We start from the raw sequence: 20,379 nt of genomic DNA, 5'->3' as shown, positions 1-20,379 counted from the left end.
TCACGTAGAAAGCAGTCCAGTTTGGGGCTAGTTCTAGATCACCCATGGAGAACAATTCCTAATGGTAAAAAATCTCCATGAGACAGACTGGAACATCCTGCTGGAAAATACTGTGGAATTCTAGTAGTTTCCTGGAAGACTGGGCTGCAGTCCATTTGCACGGGCCCTAGAGATGAAGCCCAGCTGGTTGCAAAACTTATTAACGGAATATTTGTCTAGACAAAACGTGTGATTGACCTGATTAGTTATTGTCAAAGGTTCTTTAACTGCATCTAAAGCAGGTCTGTCCGACTTTTGGCAACTTTTAAGTTTGTGGACTTCAACTCCTAGAATTCCCCAGCCAGCATGACTGCCTAGGGAATTCTGGGAGTTGAAGTCCCTAAGTCTTAAAATGGCCAAGGTTGGACGTCTCTGATCTAAAGACAAGAGAATGTAGAACTAAATGAACTTTCAGCTTGAACTTGCAAGACAACCCTTCCATCTAAATCAGGCAAAAAACTCTGTGGTTTGACCCCACTGAGCCCCCCGGCATCTCTCACTCTGCAGAACTCTGCTTGTCTTCTCTTCCAGCATCAGCCTGGAGGCACAAAAAAGAGCTGAAAACATGACATCGAAGCCAGAATTTCAGCTTCAGAAAGCAGATTCTTATACGACTCTTCACTTTCCTGGGACTGACTCCAGAGAGGCTCTGGGTAGATTTCGCTCTTTGTTTCTTTAAAATAATAATAATAAAAAAAGAATGGCCTTCTCCATTACTCAAACGGAGATGACAAGTAAATGAAATATCAATCATGTCAGCTGTCAACCTTCTGGGACAGCAATAACTGTTAACAAGTAGTCTGGAAAAATGGTCCAAAAATGATTTGTCCTCCACATCTCAGCACTTGGGGTTGCCATGGAAAGTTAAGATGCCAGGGGCTATTTGGAACACTCTTCAGGTATTCTTTTTAATGGAAAATTTGCCAGTTATTGATCCAAAACGTGTACCCTTTGCTTCCAGATGGCTGCGAGCAACTTTCCAATCAGTGGCTGTCAAAAAAATTACTGCCTTTTTATACCTATAGAAGACAACAACTGTAAACTAGCTCTGGGGTCACTCAGTGGCTCCTTTTTAATTAACCAAGAGTTAGACAGCGAAGCCATTTGGATTATTTTTCTATGAATAAAATGTGCAATTAATAAACCCCAGTGTCCATCTCATCAAGTTAAGTGTTTAGTGCCGTGGTGTGAGCGGGAAAGTTTAGAAGTAACTCAAGGGAGAGAAGGTTTCAGTGGAAATAACCATCTCTGACGACAGAGGGATTCCAGAATGACAACCTATCATTCATGTTTTGATTAAAAACTGACCTTACATTTCATCTTTATAGTAATTTGCATCAATGATAACACAGCAACTTTCTAGGAATTATTTCATTCAGGTCTGAAAACTCTTTAAGGAAACATATATTTCTTCCTAATTCAGATTACAACTTCTGAAAATGCATTCTGGTTTCATGCCACCTATAATTGATCCCCTATGAAAACGGAGAGCCAGTTTGGTCTAGTGATTAAGGCATCAGGCTAGAAAGCAGGAGATCGTGAATTACATCTTTTGCAGCAGCCGTTAAGTGAATACAGTGGTTGATCAGAACAGGTAACAGTGAAATGGTCTCCGTGAAGGATCTGGTCCATCCATGCCTCAGTTCAGAAGGAGGAGAGTCCTATCACTCTGCTTTACAGTGAGTTCTCACTTCATGACTGGTTGCTTAGCGAATGTTCAGAGTTATGTTGGTCCACCCTCCCCAAAAATGTATATACGTCATGGACTTGAAGTTATGACATCCAGCCCCATGGTCACACAATTGCATTTTAGGTGCTTGGCAACCGGTGCACATTTAAGGCTTTTCACAGTGTTCCAAAATCACCCAACCACAAAGGTTTTTCCACTTTCCAGCAAAAAAAAAAGTGCACAGTAGCTTTGGTTAATGACTGTGTTGTCTGCTTAATGATCTCCACCAAACTGCCTTCAAATCAGGTCAGTCACATGGTGACTCACTTTATGACCGGCTCGACTTATGATCGTAATTCCAGGCTCAATTAGGTTGTAAGTCAAGTCTACCTATAACTGCAAAGAAATGGGAATGTCTCAACTCATACATATTTATAAAGCGTAAAGGGCGAGCCATTTATAAAGATATACATAAGCACTGCAGCCTTCCTCTCTTTGCTGTCGTTATTAAAAGACAAGACACTTTAAAATCTTCTCAGCACGCCAAGCCTGCAGCTAAAATATAACTCTTCTGAGAGAAGGGGTGAAGAAGTATCCAGATGAAAGCAGATTTTGTTTTTAAATTTTTTTTAAAGAGCCGAAGGGTTCGTTTTTAATGAGCCGTTACTTTAAGTAATGCATAAAAAATAGAAATTGATAGTCCATTTAGCCTGCACTATATCTAATGCAAAAGTCTTTGGGATATGTTATTCTTAATGCTCACAACAAGATCTGTAAGTATATTATTCTTCATATGGTTATTCTTTATAACCATTCTTCATATGGTTTTCCAACAAAAGACGGAAATTTCATACAAAATCCCAGCCCCAACTTGTTCAACTAAGATGATAAAAATATAAAAAAAAACACCAAAAAAAAATACAACAACAACAAACCAAATTCTAATATTGGTGTCTTAATTTGGTGCTCTCACTAAAAAACAAAGTTATATGGGAGCAACAGTAACTTGAACACTGCAGGATTCTGCACAATCACCCTTGCTGCACAGTCCTCTAGCTGCCTCATTCTGCAACGGGACAACTTGCTGTGGCCAACTCACTACGGGAAATTCAATAATTCAATTTAAAAAAATGTGTCATTCATATCTCATTCAGTCCTTCCTTTTGCATCCGTTCTTTACTGATTCTACTCCGCCGTTTCTTGATGTTAGTGTAACTCTTGTCCTGCGGTGAGAGGGCCGTGTCAAGTTGTCCAAGAGTCTCTTTTCATTCAACTCAGCCTTTTGAGTGATGCTGGCTAGCAATCGGTAACTTAGTTAATCCGGTTTACTGAACATATATACCTACATAGGACAACATTGCTTTCATTTCTTCATCGCTGCGGACAGTAATCCGATCGCCGTCTTCATCTTCATCTGCATAAAATCAAAGTCTGTGTATTAAAATTTACCAGGTTTAAAGAAAGACCACATATTCGATAGATGTCGAGGAAACTTTTGAAACGTGAACAAATGAGAGCCAAAGAAGATGAACACAGACTGGTTTTGCCTTAGTTTTAAGGAAGGGGGACTAGCTGGGCAGGTGGGAAGAGAGAGAACAAAGCATGGAACTGAAAAGTCGTGTGAACCGGTCTAGGGTGACTTCAGATCCTCTCCATGGACCTCAGCTTTGGGGCCAGGTCACACTATGGAAATTATCTGATGATATAATGAGGAGGGGGATTCACAACTTCTGCACAAACTGCATTGGGTGCCAGGTTGCTTCTGGATCTAATTCCAAGCATTGGTTCTGATCACCTGTTCTGATCAAGGCTTCCTGAGACCGTAATTAAGCAGATGCTTAGTTCAAACAACCCTCTTTTTATTTCAAAGGCTGGGAATTATGTTCAATCCCAGCCCGTAATGAGTCCCAAACAGTCCCTCGAGATAAGCACCCACCTTTATCTCCTTTGAATTGCTGCCAACAACTAAAGGGCCAAATGAACTGTAAAAAACCCAACCAAAGTACAAAGTCCACACAGAGCTTCAAGGATTAATCTGAACAGAACAAACGACTTTGCTTCCTGCAAAGATTTCTCTACCTTTGCCTGTCCTTTATCCCTTATGGGAGGGGCAGTCACCTCCCAGCCTTACTCCTGAGTCTCCCCTTTTGTCTTAGCTGCTCTTGCCTTCTGGCAGCTCTGTGCACACACGCACTGGGAACAGGCTCCCGCTGTTCCTCTGCCTCGCTGCTGCCAGACTCTGGAGGCTCTGGAGGCAGCACCCCACTCCCAGATGGCCCTGGCCCCATCTCTCCATTGATCACAGGACCCGCGTCCGAGTCCTCCCCAGACTCCCAAACTGGTCCCTGCTCTTCCCCACTGTCCGATTCCGCTGCCGTCAAACCACGACATCACCTTTAAAACCCTACCTATGGAACCGTCTTCGTTCCATTACACTGGCCCATCCCAGAGGGTCAGAGAGGGAAGGTATGTTGCAAACCCCATCAATTCTGACTGGCAGGTCTAAGAAGAGAATCTTCTCTGCCATTGCCCCTTCCTCCCTGGAACACTGTCTGTCCATCTCCCAGGAGCGAGGTGAGCCCCTAATTTCCTGGTCCTAGCCTGAACACCTGGCTCTCCCATCTCACTTGGGGCCCACAGAGGAACAGGCAGCCATGGGGCCAGCTAACCCTCTGAAGCCCTTCCTTTGCTTTTTACATTTTTATTTTATTCTCTTTAACTGCCTATTATAACGTTTATATGTAGCTCTTATATTTTGATGCCTACTTGTATGCTGCCCAGAATCACCTTATGAGAGAGGTTGGCAGTTTCTACATGTGATAAACAAACAAAGTAAGTAAGTGCAGGCTATGCCCCTCCCTGGCCCTGGTGCAGGCATCTTACACTATCCAAATTTAGCTTATGCTCCTTAAGGGTTTACGTTACTCTCTAAAGTCGATCCACACAGAGGGTGGCATAAGGACACCACCGCTGTAGGTAGAAGATCTCCTAGGGCAGGGGTGTCAAACTCAAGGCCCGCAGGTCGGATCCAATCCGCTGACTGCTTAGAACTGGTCCACGGGGCCTCACTGGAAACAGTGAAGGACTGGCCTGCGGTGTCTCTGCTAGCGAAAACAGGTTCCTGAGCTCCATTTCCGGCTGCAATGGCCTCTGCAGAGGTTTGCAGGAGGCCGTCGCAGCCGGAAATGGAGCTCGGGAGCCTGTTTTCACTGGCAGAAGGGTTGCAGGAGGCCGTCGCAGCCAGAAATGGAGCTTGGGAGCCTGTTTTCACTGGCAGAGGGTTGCAGGAGGCCGTCGCAGCCGGAAATGGAGCTCGGGAGCCTGTTTTCACTGGCAGAGGGTTGCAGGAGGCCGTCGCAGCCGGAAATGGAGCTCGGGAGCCTGTTTTCATTGGCAGAGCGCTCAGGCCACCACAGACACCGACACTAATGACATTAAGCTGGCCATGCCCCCCCCGAGATCAAACACAACCCTGATGCGTCAACCCTCAATGAAATCAAGTCTGACACCCCTGTCCTAGAGGCAAACTAAGTGATTCACTCAGTCTCGGTTCTATCACTATCTTTGTCTCCCCAAAGAGGAACATAAGGCCTCTCACTTCATAAGCAAATATAATTCTTGTATCAACCAGTACAAGTCATTAGAACAGTAACAGCTAAGAAAATTCTAAACTCCATCTGATTTTAAATGGAGGGGAAAAAAACAGCTAATAAAAACAAACAAACCAGAATGATCAAGAGAATAGGAGGAATTTAAAACAAGACACCTGGAAGGAGTCTTTTTGCAGTAAAAAGGCCATGATTTGCAAAGCTCCCAAATAAATGCCACTGAAAATGCACCTCATTACAGAAGATTAGCTTTAAAAGCTACCCAACTTTGGAAATTCTCCGGTGGAGCCGAAGTGTCTTTCTGTTCTTACAGGAGGCACATTTGGGGATCAAGCAAGCCGCGGAACAGCCGCGGCGGCTCCCTAAAAGAGACGAGCGTCATTCCTTGTCGGATGGGAGGGAAATGGGCTCTTTCGGGTACTGTGTTTCTCTGGCTCAAGTAGGGACGTTGCTCACCCATCCCGCCGGGAGGAAACCACGGAGCGGTTCTGCAGAAGGCAAAGGTTCAAAGGGGGCTTAACCGAGCCCCTCTCCTTGCCTAGAGCACAAACAACACGATCTTCCAGTCCATTAGGGAAGCAAAAGTAGAACTCAATAAAGCCTGGATTTTTTGCTAATGTCACCTCCTCGCAAGACACCGAAGAGAAAGCAGCAGATGGCAACCAAATATTTCCACAGCAATTTTTGCAAAATACGCACTATGCCGGGCACACACAAAACGGTTTGGGATGAAAGGACCATAACGAGCCATATGTCGTTAGTTGTTTTATTTGTAGCAACATGGCGTACAACAAGGTCCAATGGCAACGGAGAATACAGCCCCAGGTAGAGGCAGCCACAGAAGACACACCGGAGATAGCAATAACTAAGCAAACAGGAGAGGAAGCCGCTGCGGATAGCAATTAACTGCCTCCAAGAAAGCCATCAAGTAGCTGAGAAGATACTTAAGCCAGGGAAATTTCAGGCTCTCATTAGGGAGAAGATAACCTAGAAACCAAACGGCATCCATACACATTAACATATTTTTTGACGCACTTAAGTGGCAGGAGAAACAATGTCATGCTGATGCAAAATGACAGGCTAATTCAACAACTAGGAAGCACAGCAGCAGATGTTATGAGCGAAGCCATGATGAAACCCATAATTCCTCAGAGCAGGTTCTGCCCAGGACTGCAATCCATGCTGGTTACTGGTACAGAGATGTCAGCTGAGGGGCAAAGGGCAGCGGGGAAGATGGGGCTGGCCTTGCAGGCCATTTTGAGAGTCCGGCCACCTTCAACTCTATAACCCCGTATCTGGGGAGGGGTGCCCAAAATGGTCCCATTATAGACACTGTTTTGGTACGATGATCTCATAAGACAGCCTATCTAAAATCAAAGGTGTATAAAACAATGGCATGCCCAGTAGCTTTATATGGCACTGGACGAATGCACGGAGTGCTTTTTAGATGCCATGGAGGCGTTTCCCTTGACCATGTCAGCAATGACCCAATAGAGCAGCCTACTGGGCATTGCACCAAATGCGGGAGAAACGCCTAGAGTGGCATGGCAACGTCCTACGAGCAGCACCGCACACCGGTGCCTTCCACTTTAACACAAGATGTCAAGCGCCCAAGTGGAAGGACCAAGCAAAGATGGCAAGACACAATAAATGCAGACGTGAACATTGCCCAGTTGGACCTGTAGGCTGTGTCTGATCATGGAAGATGGCCTTCGTCAATCCAAAAAGCGCACCTTGCACCTGTGGGTGCTTGGAAGATGATGATGAACTTGTAAGACGGAGGAGGAGAGGAGAGGAGAGAACAAAATTACTAAACAATAGAACAGAACACAGCAGAACAGAACAGAATTCTTTATTGGTCAAGTGTGATAGGCACACCCAAGGAATTTGTCTCCAGTGCATAAGCTCTCAGTGTACATACAAACAACAAAGTGATAGGTTATCGATCAGAAATCATAGTTTCAATCATTCATCATAAGATGCATACAACAAGTAATTAAATCATAAGATACCAATAGGAGAAGATAATAGAGAAGATGAGAAAAGATAATAACAATACAGCCTATTCACAGGCCAGCATTGTTCCCGCATAATAAAAATGGAGAGAGAGGGGGGTCCTCTCCAGTGTGAAAGGACCCTAAGCTTAATGCTCGGAGGTACTGAACTGCAGGCATCTTCCAGGGTCTGACCCCAGGAAAGTCCAGGTTAAGCCTTCTGAGCCCTGAGCTGCCCTCCAACCTTCTCCCATGAAGACAATGGCCAGGTGGTGGGTTCCCTGCCTCCAGAGAAAGTAACAAGTCCATAACCAATTTAGTACCGTATTGACAAAGAAGGTCTGATTCCCACAAACAGAGATTCCTGCTTTTAACCCTACAAATCTGAAAATTAAAATCTCAGCAGATGAAGCCTCCAGGTACTTTATATTTTTCATTTAATTTGAGCAATATAATTGCAGCGCGTCCAAAGAGCACAGTGAGGTCAGGATGGTAATTAAAGCTAGATGGTAGAAATATGTGCTCTCAAGATGTGATTAAATAATAAAATATTACTTAGCTAAAGTTTATCATTAAACTTGCATTGGTGCATAAATATTTAACTGTGCGATATCTGAACATAAACCAAGATGTAGTTGTCACTGCTTTAAATAAATGATGCAAGGATAAACTGCCCCGCTCCCGTCTCTCTGGCAAGCAATACTCACATTCAAAAGCTGTTGTGGTTGCATCAGGAAGAACCTGACTGATCACGTCCTGTAACATTAAAAATGAAGGCCGTTAGTTATATTCGTAACGGAAGACTTTTTACAGAATAATTAATATTCAGCTTTGCCTAGCATGTTAACTCGGGCTACTGAGGGAAGAAGTGACGCCTCACATATTTCATACTTGGAAGAGACCCTCGTGTAGGATTGAGAAATGCCTCTCTTTACCACCCAGAGTTGTTACTCGGCTAATGTGGAGCAGCAGCTCCCAGGGGGGTGTTTGCAAACTCCGCTCATTTGCCTATCGCGCAGTTTTCACCTGACGTAGGCGAGGAAGACTCCAGTCTTTGTCATAAACTCTCTTGTTTCTCTAGAGCAGGGCGAGGGAGCTTCTATGACTTGAGGACTTCAACTCCCAGAATTCCTAAGCTGGCCATGCGGGCTCAGGAATTCTGGGAGTTGACGTCCACAAGTCAGGGCCATAGTTCTCCACCTCTGCTCTAACGTAAGACGGAAAGGAGGAGAACTCTATGGTCTTTTCCATTCATTGGCCTTTGCCTCTCTAGGCAGCACTTTCAACTTTCAGGCGGGTGGACCTCGGAATTCTGGGATCTGAGGTCCACACATCCTAAAGTTGCTGAGGTTGAGCGCTCTACTCCAATGTCCATTGCTCTTCTGCATTCAGCCAAGTTTGGAGGTGCCAACAGGGTGTCAAACTCGGGTTTCATTGAGGGCCGCATCAGGGTTGCGTTCAACCTGGGGGGGCGGGGGGGGGGCGGCGCAGCCAGCTTGACGTCACTCATGTCGGGGCACCTGTGGTGGCCAGAGCACTCTGCCAGAGAAAACGAGCTCCTGAGCACCGTTTTTGGCTACGATGTCCTCCTGCAACCCTCTGCCAGCGAAAACATTTTTGCTGGCAGAGGCACCATGGGCCAATCCTTTGGTGTTTCCAGGGCAGCCCCATGTGTCAACTCCTAAAATATTTCTTTGGTCTTTTTTGAGTTGCCAACAGAATGGGAGGGGGGAGCAGTGCGGCAGCTTGCACACCTAAACTGCATTCCATAAATGTTTTTAAAGATAGTTTCTAGGTGACTGAAGTTTCTGCCACACAAAATTCTAATTGGAGAATATGATTGATGACTCTTGGCTATGGAGGTGTCCCATTGGAGAATGTGAATTATGATACACCCAGGGGGTGGGGGAAACCAGGGTCAAAGGTGGCTGTGGATGATGTGTCTCAGAGTTGGCTGCACCCAGGTAGTGACGGACAGTTTAACTCCTAATAAATCCTTTTGAAGTTTTGGAAGTTTGGCTCAAGACTCATGATTTAATTGGGGTAACTGCTGGAATCCTGACACTGCAGGCCAGATCTAAGCACCCTGGGGGCTGGATCCAGTCCCCAGGGCTTGAGTTTGAAGCCCCTGTGCCAAATGCTTTCCAGAAATGGGTCGCCCTTTGAGAAAGCATTGCACCAGCTACTTTAAACACTCACTTTATCAGTGAGATGGGTGGCATACAAATACATGCATACATGCATACAATATCTAACAACCTTCCAATTAAAGGTCCAGTTCAGGTAGTCTTTGACTTATAACCATTCATTTAGAGACTGTTCAAAGATACAATGGCATTGGAAAAAACCCTTGCACTTATGACCACTGCAGCATCCCCATGGTTACAACGATCAAAATTTGGGTGCGTGTATTCATGACAGTTGCAGCATCCTGGATCGCATGATTGCCATTTGTGACCTCCCCAGCTGGCTTCCAACAAGCAAATTCAATGGGGGAAACTGGATTTGCTTAATGACCCTGTGATTTACTTAACGACTGCTGCGATCTGCTTAACCACCATGACAAAAAAAAAGGTTATAAAATTGGGTGTTAGCAATGGAAATTCTAGTTGTAGTTATTAATTTGAGGACTTCCTGGATTGTCAATCTGAAGTTAATTTCAACAAGGAAATTAGCTGCTGCACTTAAAGTGATGGTTTTAATGAATAAGCCAAGATGGCATTATTGCTCTGACAATATGAACCTGAAATGGCTGTGGAGGAAATCCCCTTGAGCTCACAACCTATGTTCATTTGATCATGTTAAACCAATAACAGATGAAAATGTGTAGATATGTGTAATAGAAGTAACAACGTAATTTCAAAACTAACACATACATGTGTATGCTTCCCTCAAACTACTTTAAATGTTATCCTAATTGTGGAAAAGGAATGAGAATAGACAAGAAAAAAGAAAAGGAATATAACTAACTCTGGTTGACACCGATTCTGTTAATTATACCTCTCCCCAGCTTTCCAAATTACCACATATGTAAATTACTCAGGAGCCAACTTTGGCTGGAGAATTCTGGGAGTTGAAGTCCACAGGTATTTTTATTTTTATATATATGTGTGTGTGCATATGTGTGTGTATGTGTATACAAAATTACTTCTTGTTTTACAGGCCTTGTGTACCCCATCCCCACCCCTTTCAACTCCTTTTTGTGGTTCTCCTGACACCCAATTCTCTCTTCCATAAGCACATCATAGACACAGCCTTTTTGATAAAAGACTTGTTTCTTACAGCTTTTTTTTGGACAAATAGTTGTTTCTTTACGTTTTTAGCAGCACTTAGTCTATCTTAAAATTTCTCCAACTATTTCCTTCTCTTTAGTAATCATTCCATCCAGATACAAAAATTCATCCACCTGCTCGTCTTTCAACATTTACAATATCTATGACTTGCCAAGTAGTCACTCCATTTTCCTTCTCAAACACAACTGTCTGTTCTGACCAAGGCTTCCGAGACTGTAATTACGCACCTGCTTATTTAAAACAACTCTTGTTTTATTTCAAGGCTGGGAATTACATTCATTCCCAGCCCGTAATGAGTCACAAACAGTCCCTTGAGATAAGCACCCACCTTTCTCTCCTTTGAATTGCTGCCAACAACCAAAGCGCCAAATGAACTGTAAAAAACCAACCGAAGTACAAAGTCCACACAGAGCTTCAAGGCTGAATCCGAATAGAGCAAACAACTTTGCTTCCTGCAAAGGTTTCTTTACCTTTGCACAGGCTGCCGGCGAACCACAACACTGTTGATCTTTGACGTACTTATTTTCAGGTTCCTTCTTCCTAAATTGTATAGCCTACAATCTAACATTCAGAGTCTCAGCCAACAAGGCATTGCCATAGATTCACTTTCACATCCACAGCCAATCTGTCTCTAACATCACAGCAATGATCCCTATAGCATTTATCCATAAATATGTGAAGTAACCGAGGGGAGTATCATGTATCTTTGTCTTACCTCCTACTAAACAATTGTCTCGTCATTCTAGTTACAGGTAGTCCTTGACCAACAACAGTTCATTTAGTGACCATTCGAAGTAACAGCAGCATTGGAAAAAGTGAATTATGATCGTTTTTCACACAACCATTGTAGCATCCTTGTGGCCATGTGATTAAAATTCAGCCGCTTGGCAACTGACTCATATTTATAATGGCTGCAATATCACCTTTGTGATCACCTTTTACGAACTTCTAATAAGCAAAGTCAGTAGGGAAATCCGATTCACTGTTACTAGCTTAACAACTGCAATGGTTCACTTAACACAAGGGTCTTCCAACTTGACAGCTTTAAGATTTACGGACTTCAACTCCCAGAATTCCTGAGCTAACATGACTGGAGGAGGAATTCTGGGAGTTGAAGTCCGCAAGTCTTAAAGCTGTCAAGTTGGAAGAGCCCTGACTTAACTATGGCAAGAAAGGTCTTAAGATGGGGCAAAACTCACTTAACAAATATCTTACTTAGCAACAGAAATTTTGGGCTCAATGTTGGTGATAAGTAGAGGACTACCTGTATTTTCCCCCATGCTTTCTCATCCTATCATATTGAATAATGAACAGTCAATTCCACATCGGTACAAAACAGTCCATAATTCTATCTTATTTTGATTACAAAATGCATTTTCCACATCAACAAATGTGTCATTTGCTTCATTTGCTTCCTTATATTCATTCATTTCTCAAAGATGGCTGAAAATCTGGTTTTAACATATACACACACATATATATATATATACACACATATACATACGTACACACACATATATACATATACATCTATCTATATATCTATGTATGTATGTATATGTATATATCTATATCTATGTATATTTATATGTGTGTGTATATGTATATGTGCGTATATATATATATTATATATATATATATATATATATATATATATATATATACACACACACACATATATACACACACACACACACACAGTATATATACACACACACATATACATATACAGTATATACATATATACATACATATACATATACATATACATACGTACACACACACATATATATACATATACATACATACACCTATGTATGTGTATGTATATATATATATCTATGGATATGGATATGTGTATGTGTGTATGTACATATATATATACAGTATACACACACACATATACATACAGTATATACATACACACACACACACACATATATACATATACATACATCTATGTATGTATGTATGTATGTATATGTATATATCTATGGATATGGATATGTATGTGTGTGTATATACACACACACATGCACACACACACATATATATATAAAAAGAAAAATACTTGTGGACTTCCACTCCCAGAATTCTCCAGCCAGCAAAGAGTTGAAGTCCACAAGGCTTAAAGTGGGCCAAGTTTGGGGACCCCTTAACTGTAAACAGTCCCCAGCAAGGTGGGCGTTCTTTGTGAAGTTGGGGGCGGGGGGTTCCCTCTGATAGGGCTGGCTCGTCCTCGGGGCTGCGACCCATAATCCCCGACCCCGCCCGTGCCGGGCCCAGCAGAGGCCGGCCCAGCGCCAAGCCCACGGGGGGGGGGGGTGCCTCTCCGGCCTGGGCTCCTCCGAGGGGGTCCAGCAGAGCCCCCCCTCCGCCGCAGGATGCCCCCCCGCCCCCTTCCCCGCGAGACCCTCACCAGCACGTCCCGGAAGAGCAGCTGCGGCGCGGGGTGCACGGTCCAGTCCACGGCGCCGCCGCCGTCCGGGATGCGGATGCGGATGACCAGCGCGGGCCGGGCCGGCTCCATCCCGGGGTCGCCCAGGGCCAGCAGGAGCATCCCCGGAGCGGCGGCGGCGGCGGTGGCGGCGCTCCTCTCCGCGGGACTAGGCCGCGCCAGGCCGGAAAGGCTCGGGCCGCAGGCGCCGCCCTCCCCCACCCCCCGGCGCGCGCGCTCCCGACGCAGCCCCCCCTCCCCCCTCTCGCTTCCGCGGGGGCGCGCGCTTGCCGGGTCCGCGGAACGCCTCGCCACCAGAAACACTCCCCCCCCCCGCCCGCCCCCAGCTTCGTTCAATGAGCGTTTGCAGCGTCTCCTCTCCTCAGGCTTTGCCACCCAGCTAGTCCTCGACTTGCAACAGTTCATTCAGTGACCGACGGCGCTGGAAAGAGTGACTTAGGACCGGTTTTTTTCACACTTGCGACCATTGCAGCATCCCCATGATCCATGGCTTGGCAACAGACTCGTATTTATGGCCGTTGCAGCGTCACAGGAACGAACCCTAAAATGCATTTATCCAGAAATATGTGAAGTAACCAATGGGGTGGTGGGGAGGCTATCACGTATCTTTATCTTACCTCCTCCTACTATTAAATCCCCACCACTCTGGATCTGAACTGTACATTAGCCACCTAATAAATTGAAAGATTATGGCACGAAGCAACAGAACATAGAATAATAAGAGTTGGAAGGTCTTAAAGTTGTTACCAAGGTTGGATATACCCCTGATTTAAATAAACCTGGTTCTCCTCTTCCGACTGCTCCTCCTTATATTAGTTTACTTTATTGTCATTGCACCTCCTGCAATGACAATAAATACCATCTTCAGTGTACATTATGATATGAAAATAAATGCAAACACACATCCTTCACATTCTATACATTGAACTGAAAACCCGATATTGCATTCATATTGTGCTATACAGTAGAATTCAACAGAGCTACTGCCCTGGGATAGAAGCTGTTTTTCAGCCTATTTGTCCTTGTTTTTATTGTCTTGTACCGTCTGCCAGATGGTAATAGTTCAAAAAAAAAAAAGGGTTCCCAGGATGAGATGGATCTTTGAGGGTGTTTCGAACTTTCTTAAGGCAGCGGGAGGTCTAAAGCTCTTCCAAAGAGGGGAGAGGGCAACCCATGATCTTCTTGGCAATGACATTAACCCTCTGGAGTGCTTTCCTATCTGCCCCGGTGCAATTGGCAAACCATACAGAGGTGCAGTAAGTTAAGATACTCTCTATGGTGCAGCCGTAGAAGCTCACCAGCAGTTTTCCATCCAGTTGTTGTTTCTTTAGATCGAATCCACAATGAGATTCTCTTCTTTGCCCCTTGACAGAAAAGGAATCTGGAATGGAGAAGTGCCAAGGGACCAGCGATTCCTTTCTGGGGGGCCCAAAGTCCGCCTGGGGGCTCTTCTGGGAGTATTCACAATGTTTGTCTCCCCCCCACTTGTACCAATACCTCTTATCTTATGACCTATGCAGATAGATCTCAACTGCCAACCCCGACTGAGCCCAAAATTTCTGTGGTTAAGCAGGTTAATTTTGCCCCCCTTTACGATCTATTCTGCCACTGTTGTTAAGTGAATCACTGCAGTTGTTAAGTTAGTAACACGGTTGTTAAGTGAATCTGGCTTCTCCCTTGACTTTGCTTGTCAGGGTGGCAAAAGGGGATCAACGTGACCCTGTGATATGGCAACCATCATAAATGTGAGTCAGTTGCCAAGTGCCTGAAATTCAATCACGTGACCATGGGGATGTTACAATGGTTGTAAGTGGCAAAAATGCTCATAATTCCCTTCTTCCACTGCTGTTGTAACTTTGAATGGTCACTAAATGAACTATTGTAGGATTACCTGTAACTAGAATGATTGATCAGGGATTCGAGCTAAAGAAGGAGCAGTCTGAGGAGGAGAGCTAGGTTTATTTAAATCAGGGATATCCAACCTTGGCAACTTTTAAGGCCGGTGGACTTCAACTCCCAGAATTCCCTGTAGCTGTAGCTTCATTTCTTTTTAGTTCACCTAATAACTTTTCTTCCTAATTAGACAATTCCTGATTCTTTTGAGGAAGTAGAAGGGCAATGGCAAATATATCACCATATATTTGCCATTGTTCTTCCGTTTACAAGGAAGGAAAGAAAGAAAGAGGTGAAGGGAAGGGAAAGGAGAGGAGAAAAAAAGAAAGAAAGAAAGAAAGAAAGAAAGAAAGAAAGAAAGAAAGAAAGAAAGAAAGAAAGAAAGAAGGAAGGAAGGAAGGAAGGAAGGAAGGAAGGAAGGAAGAAAGAAAGAAAAGAAAGAAAGAAAGAAAGAAAGAAAGAAAGAAAGAAAGAAAGAAAGAAAGAAAGAAAGAAAGAAGAGAAGGAAGGAAGGAAAGAGGTGAAGGAAAGAAAGAAAGAGGTGAAGGGAACGGAAAGGAGAGGAGAAAGAAAGAAAGAAAGAAAGAAAGAAAGAAAGAAAGAAAGAAAGAAAGAAAGAAAGAAAGAAAGAAAGAAAGAAAAGAAAGAAAGAAAGAAGAGGAAGGAAGGAAGGAAAGAGGTGAAGGAAAGAAAGAAAGAGGTGAAGGGAAGGGAAGGGAGAGGAGAAAGAAAGAGAGAGAGAGAGAGAAAGAAAGAAAAGAAAGAAAGAAAGAAAGAAAGAAAGAAAGAAAGAAAGAAAGAAAGAAAGAAAGAAAGAAAGAAAGAAAGAAAGAAAGAAAGATGATGATGATGAGGGAGTATTAAATTGAGGGATGCAAAATTCTGATAACGTGCTAATCCAGAGTTGAGGGCCCATCCTTTCATGGATCTTCTTGTTCTAGATGCCGTGTAGGAGAGCCCTGCTAATGCATGGTGCAAAACATCAGCAGTCTGGTTGCACCTTTTCAAAGTAACAAATGTTATCAAAAGGCGGATAAAAATGTTATTAAAAGCTGCCGCTCACTTCGTTGGCTGCAAAGAGTGGCTGAATCGATCTGGGAGTTAAACTGGGATGAGGTGGGGAAAATGGAGGGGAGATGCAACTTACATGATCCCCTCCCTCCCAATGTCATTTTGTGTGTCCAATGAAGTGAGTTGCTAACAACACAAAAGCGTATACCTTTCCGTCAAAATTTGTTAGTGGGAAGAGATGCTAGCAGGCTCCCTGTTCTTTGTCAGCCAAGTGCCACTTCTTTATCATTTCAGTTGGAAGCCAATTTGGTGACTCTAGTTGGGTGTTTTCGTAACCTCAGCCTGGGTTAAGCTTGCTGGCTGAGGAATTCTGGGAGTTGGAGTCCACCCATCTGAAATGGTTTGAGGTTGAAAAACACCCAGCTGGCTGCACCTTCAGTCTGGATGAGCTTCCACAGAAGAATATGCCAGTTGTGCAACGTCTTATTGGGAGGGTGTGCAATTATATATATTTTCCCCTCGAAAATCCAGCAGGTGCAAACCTGAGATGGCCTTCCTGATCCCCCAAAATATTCCCTGCGTGGGTATACGGATTCCACAAGCTTAAAGCATTCCACAACTTTCCTCAGTTAGCTTGAGGGGCTTTATAATTGTTTTTGCCGACCTATAAATTTTTGAGTAACAACAAAATTATTGTGATTTTTCTTACTAAATTATTCATATATTACAAAGCATGTATGTAACAAGGGCCATGAATCAAAAGGCATATAATGACTCTATCTTGCAGTCATTTCTTCAAAGAAAAACTCAAATAGATTTATGGATAGAAGTTAACTAAGAGACCATGATTTTAATAGTGTTCATAATTCTACCTGCTCCTTCCCCAGCTTCATACATTCTTTTTTTTTTTAAAAAAAAAAGTGCTACACAGTTTTTAAATGAATTTTAAAATTCAGAGCTTTCCTTTGGGAAGACAATTACTTTCCACCATTTAGCAGTTGGGTCCAATTGGTACTATTGCAATCACTGAAATAACTTTGTCATGAGGTAACTCAGAGCTCATAAACTGTGCTTAAAAGGATGCAAATATCTCTAAGAGAAGTTCTGGCTAAGTGTTTTGTATTTTTGAAATAAAAGCAAGATGTTGCCATTGTACATCATTGATCCTTTTATTCAGTTATCTGTTACAGACGACAGCCTAGAACTCAAAGGGCACCTGGCTCAGTTCCTCAAGAGATATTTAATGGGACTTTGATCGGCAGGTTGGTGTTTATTCTTTTCATAAATATAGTAGTAGTACCCCGCATCTGACCAGGACTTGGAGCTGCAGTCTGGGGAAGCTATGTGGGAGAAAGCCAGGGGTTTCCGTCCAAAGGCTTATTCTGTTCTCTTCATTTCTAACTTAAAATGTCCTGGTTGAAGTTTAGTTCTGGAATTAAAATAAATTCCCAAGAGGCCCCTCCAATCGATCTTTATGCAAACATCAATGCTTGAGACTATTACATATTGGCATTTGTAAGTATTAATGCAAGCCTGACATTTCCATTAACACGTATACACAAAACATCCAACACATTTCAGCTTTTTGGATTAGTAAACAATACTCCACGGACGAGGCTTCTGTTAATAATGTTTCTTATTGTTGGAAAATCTCCTGGCGGACAAATTTGTCAAACATACAAAAGGTCTAAAAGTGAAATATAGTAATTAAGACTCTTATTTTATTGATTGGGGAACTTAAGTAATTTTTCATTACTAACGTAAGATTTAATACATAAAAGTAGTTAAAGATTCTGCCTTGGCACTAGCCATTAGCATGTAATTGAACTAGTAAAAAAGATCAGTTTAACCTATGTTGATTACCACCTTACCTTTGAAAGGCAATTAAGGATCTCAATCATTGCAACAAGATTTGATTGTGTGGCCTTTATTGGACATCGATCTTTTAGCAAAGCGCAGTTACATTTTCCATTAATTTACAGTAGCAGTTTAACTCTGGTACCTTAGACCATTGACCCAGATAAGATGTCAGGCTAAGTACTTGTTTAGTTTAAGGGGCTCTCACCACTCATTCCTCTTTAAAAGGGACACCGAAACAAGTCCGATATCTATCAAGCAGGCTTAGGCGGAGGTTTCGGTTACTGGCATGCTTTTCATCAGGCTGAATTCCCTGATCTCTCTCTCTCCTTTGCTTTTTTAAGCATTGCCCCTTCTACCAAAGAAAAGAGATAATTGAAAGCAGGGAAGAAGCGTCCAAACACAAAGTGGAGCAACTATTGTTTCAAAGGATCGCATTTCCTGGAAGGTCATGTATTCTGGGCGTCTGAAATGCATTTTGAAGAGGGATTGGAAGTACCTGCCCAGCCATTTTATTGCCAATGAAGCTGCCAGGCCAGAAAACAGGAGAGAGTAGGTGGGAGGTTTGAACAGGATAAAAAAACAGAAATAATTGGCCATGTAGCATGGGGCTGGGGTGGGGGGATCTGAAAGCTAAGAGCAGAGGTCTCCAAACGTGGCAACTTTAAGACTTGTGTACTTCAATTCCCAGAGTTCTTCATCCGAGAAGTTGAAGTCCACAAGTCGCCAAGTTTGGAGACCCCTGGCTAAGAGCAAGGACATTCCCAAGGATGGAGTTGGGATGAGATGGGGAGGGGAGCCACTTATCAGGACATGGAACCAAAAGAATGCATTCAAGTGGTGTTGACGTCACACTTTGGTACAATATCTTATTTTATACGAGATGTCGTTTTATATTTTCCTCTCTCCTGCAAAGAACATAGTAACAGCAATAGCACTTACTTATATACCGCTTTACAGTGCTTTACAGCCCCTCTCTAAGCGGTTTAGAGTCAGCCTCTTGCCCCCAACAATCTGGGTCCTCATTTTACCCACCTTAGAAGGATGGAAGGCTGAGTCAACCTGGAGCCTGGTGGGATTCGAACTGCCAAATTGCAGTAGGAGTAGCTTGCAATACTGCACTGCACCAACATGCTGCAAAGGTCAGATTCGTGCGTGTGAAGGAAGGATGAAGCAGCTTCACATTGGACATTCATGCAAAACCACCACAGAAGACATACGTAAACCATTTTAGATCGTGCCAAGTTCACGCACAGTAGCAAGTCATCTGTTTTGGCTTTAACATGCTATACTAGGAACCTTATCACAGTGGCTTGTAAATCACAGGGGACTGATCAGAATTGGAAGAATGCAGCCAGTTTGGGTCATTAAACAGGTAAAACGAGAGTAATTTTGTGTAATGTGTAGACTGTTTTCTCCTTAGAATTACTTTTCATTCAGGGCCCAAATTTTACTCACTCTTATCCTTTACAACAGGAATACAAGAATTGTATTTTTGACACAGAACGTGCTTATTTAATTCTTAAAAAGTTGATATAGGCACAAGACATATGTCTTTGAACGTAAGTATAGGATTTGTTTCGGGAGGGGAGTAGACTATGAAAGTTTGCACATTGCACTAAGCCTAAACTTTGGAGTAATTCAATTTACCTAAATTAGCAAGTCTGCAGGTTCTTAATACTGCTGCTGGTCTACCACCAATGGTTGCAGCTACCACTATGACTTAAATGTCAACAGGAAATCCAAACTTTTGTTTTTCAAACACGTCAGGAATTGGAAGGTAAGAACCAATCAGGTTTCTATGAATTGTGGTTTCTATGCTGCAACAGGCCAGAGAAGGAACTTCTGGGTTGACAGAACCCTCGAGTGGCAAGTGCAAACTCCAAGGCCAGGATTGGAGTCCACGTAAGAACATTCCTGACAAAGATCCTCTCAGCTCCTGCTTGAAACCTCCAGGGTGGGAAAGCTTAGGGTCTTCATCACTAATTAGTTCCTCCTACCTTCTGGAATTGTCCCAAAGATCTACCTGGAACTGGCTTTTCTCAAATTGAAAACCATGCCATGCCCTCCATGCTGAACAGCCCTGAGGCCTTCAGGTACTCAAGCACAGCCAGCATGTTGCCACTCACTGAGGATTATGCCAACCCGTCCCAGTAGGTCCTGCAGGAGAGGCTGCTCCAGAACTCATCTGTGAGGGATCATCAGTTGGTGGAAGCCAGGAAACCTTGTTTTGCTGTGGCCATCTGCCCTTTGAACAGATCGGCCATGACTTTGCTGGGGTTTTTTGCAAGGTCTTCAAGATCTTTGTGGTTTTGTCACTGGGCTTGGAGATCTGGAGGTGCAGCAGAGCTGATGCAATCGCTGTGTTAAATCTGTGTGGGCTTTCTACCCCAGTTGTTGATTGCATGTGTGCATTTTTAAAATACTACTGTTTATTAGTTTTGATAATCCTGAATTTCAAATTGAAAGAATAATGAATACCTGCCTCTAGTCTTTTCTTCACTCAGCAAAACAGTCCCAAGAGGTTTTCTTGACGATACCTACCCAAATTAGTTCC

General features: G+C 43.4%; 1 protein-coding gene across 3 annotated transcripts in view; it reads right to left on the bottom strand.

Moving 5' to 3' along the window:
* Positions 1-13,226, bottom strand: part of MAP2K5 (mitogen-activated protein kinase kinase 5) — a 156,695-nt gene extending 143,469 nt beyond the window's left edge. For 2 of the 3 annotated variants that reach the window (XM_087972951.1, XM_087972952.1), the window contains exons 1-3: positions 13,023-13,226; positions 8,018-8,066; positions 3,055-3,122 (exon numbers count right to left, since the gene is read on the bottom strand). In XM_087972951.1, the coding sequence (XP_087829077.1) occupies positions 3,055-3,122; positions 8,018-8,066; positions 13,023-13,163 (258 nt within the window). In that variant the 5' untranslated portion in view covers positions 13,164-13,226. The remainder of the gene's footprint in view (positions 1-3,054; positions 3,123-8,017; positions 8,067-13,022) is intronic. The other variant, XM_087972953.1, reaches the window with a different exon arrangement.
* Between the last annotated feature and the right edge of the window lie 7,153 nt (positions 13,227-20,379).

The sequence above is a fragment of the Notechis scutatus genome, chromosome 11 (assembly GCF_049901735.1).
Source record: "Notechis scutatus isolate UNSWTSFEM ecotype Mainland chromosome 11, rNotScu1.2, whole genome shotgun sequence".
NCBI classification, from domain to species: Eukaryota; Metazoa; Chordata; class Lepidosauria; order Squamata; family Elapidae; genus Notechis; species Notechis scutatus.
The sequence above is the reverse complement of the archived record's forward strand: the minus strand, read 5'-3'. Positions and strand labels throughout refer to the sequence as shown.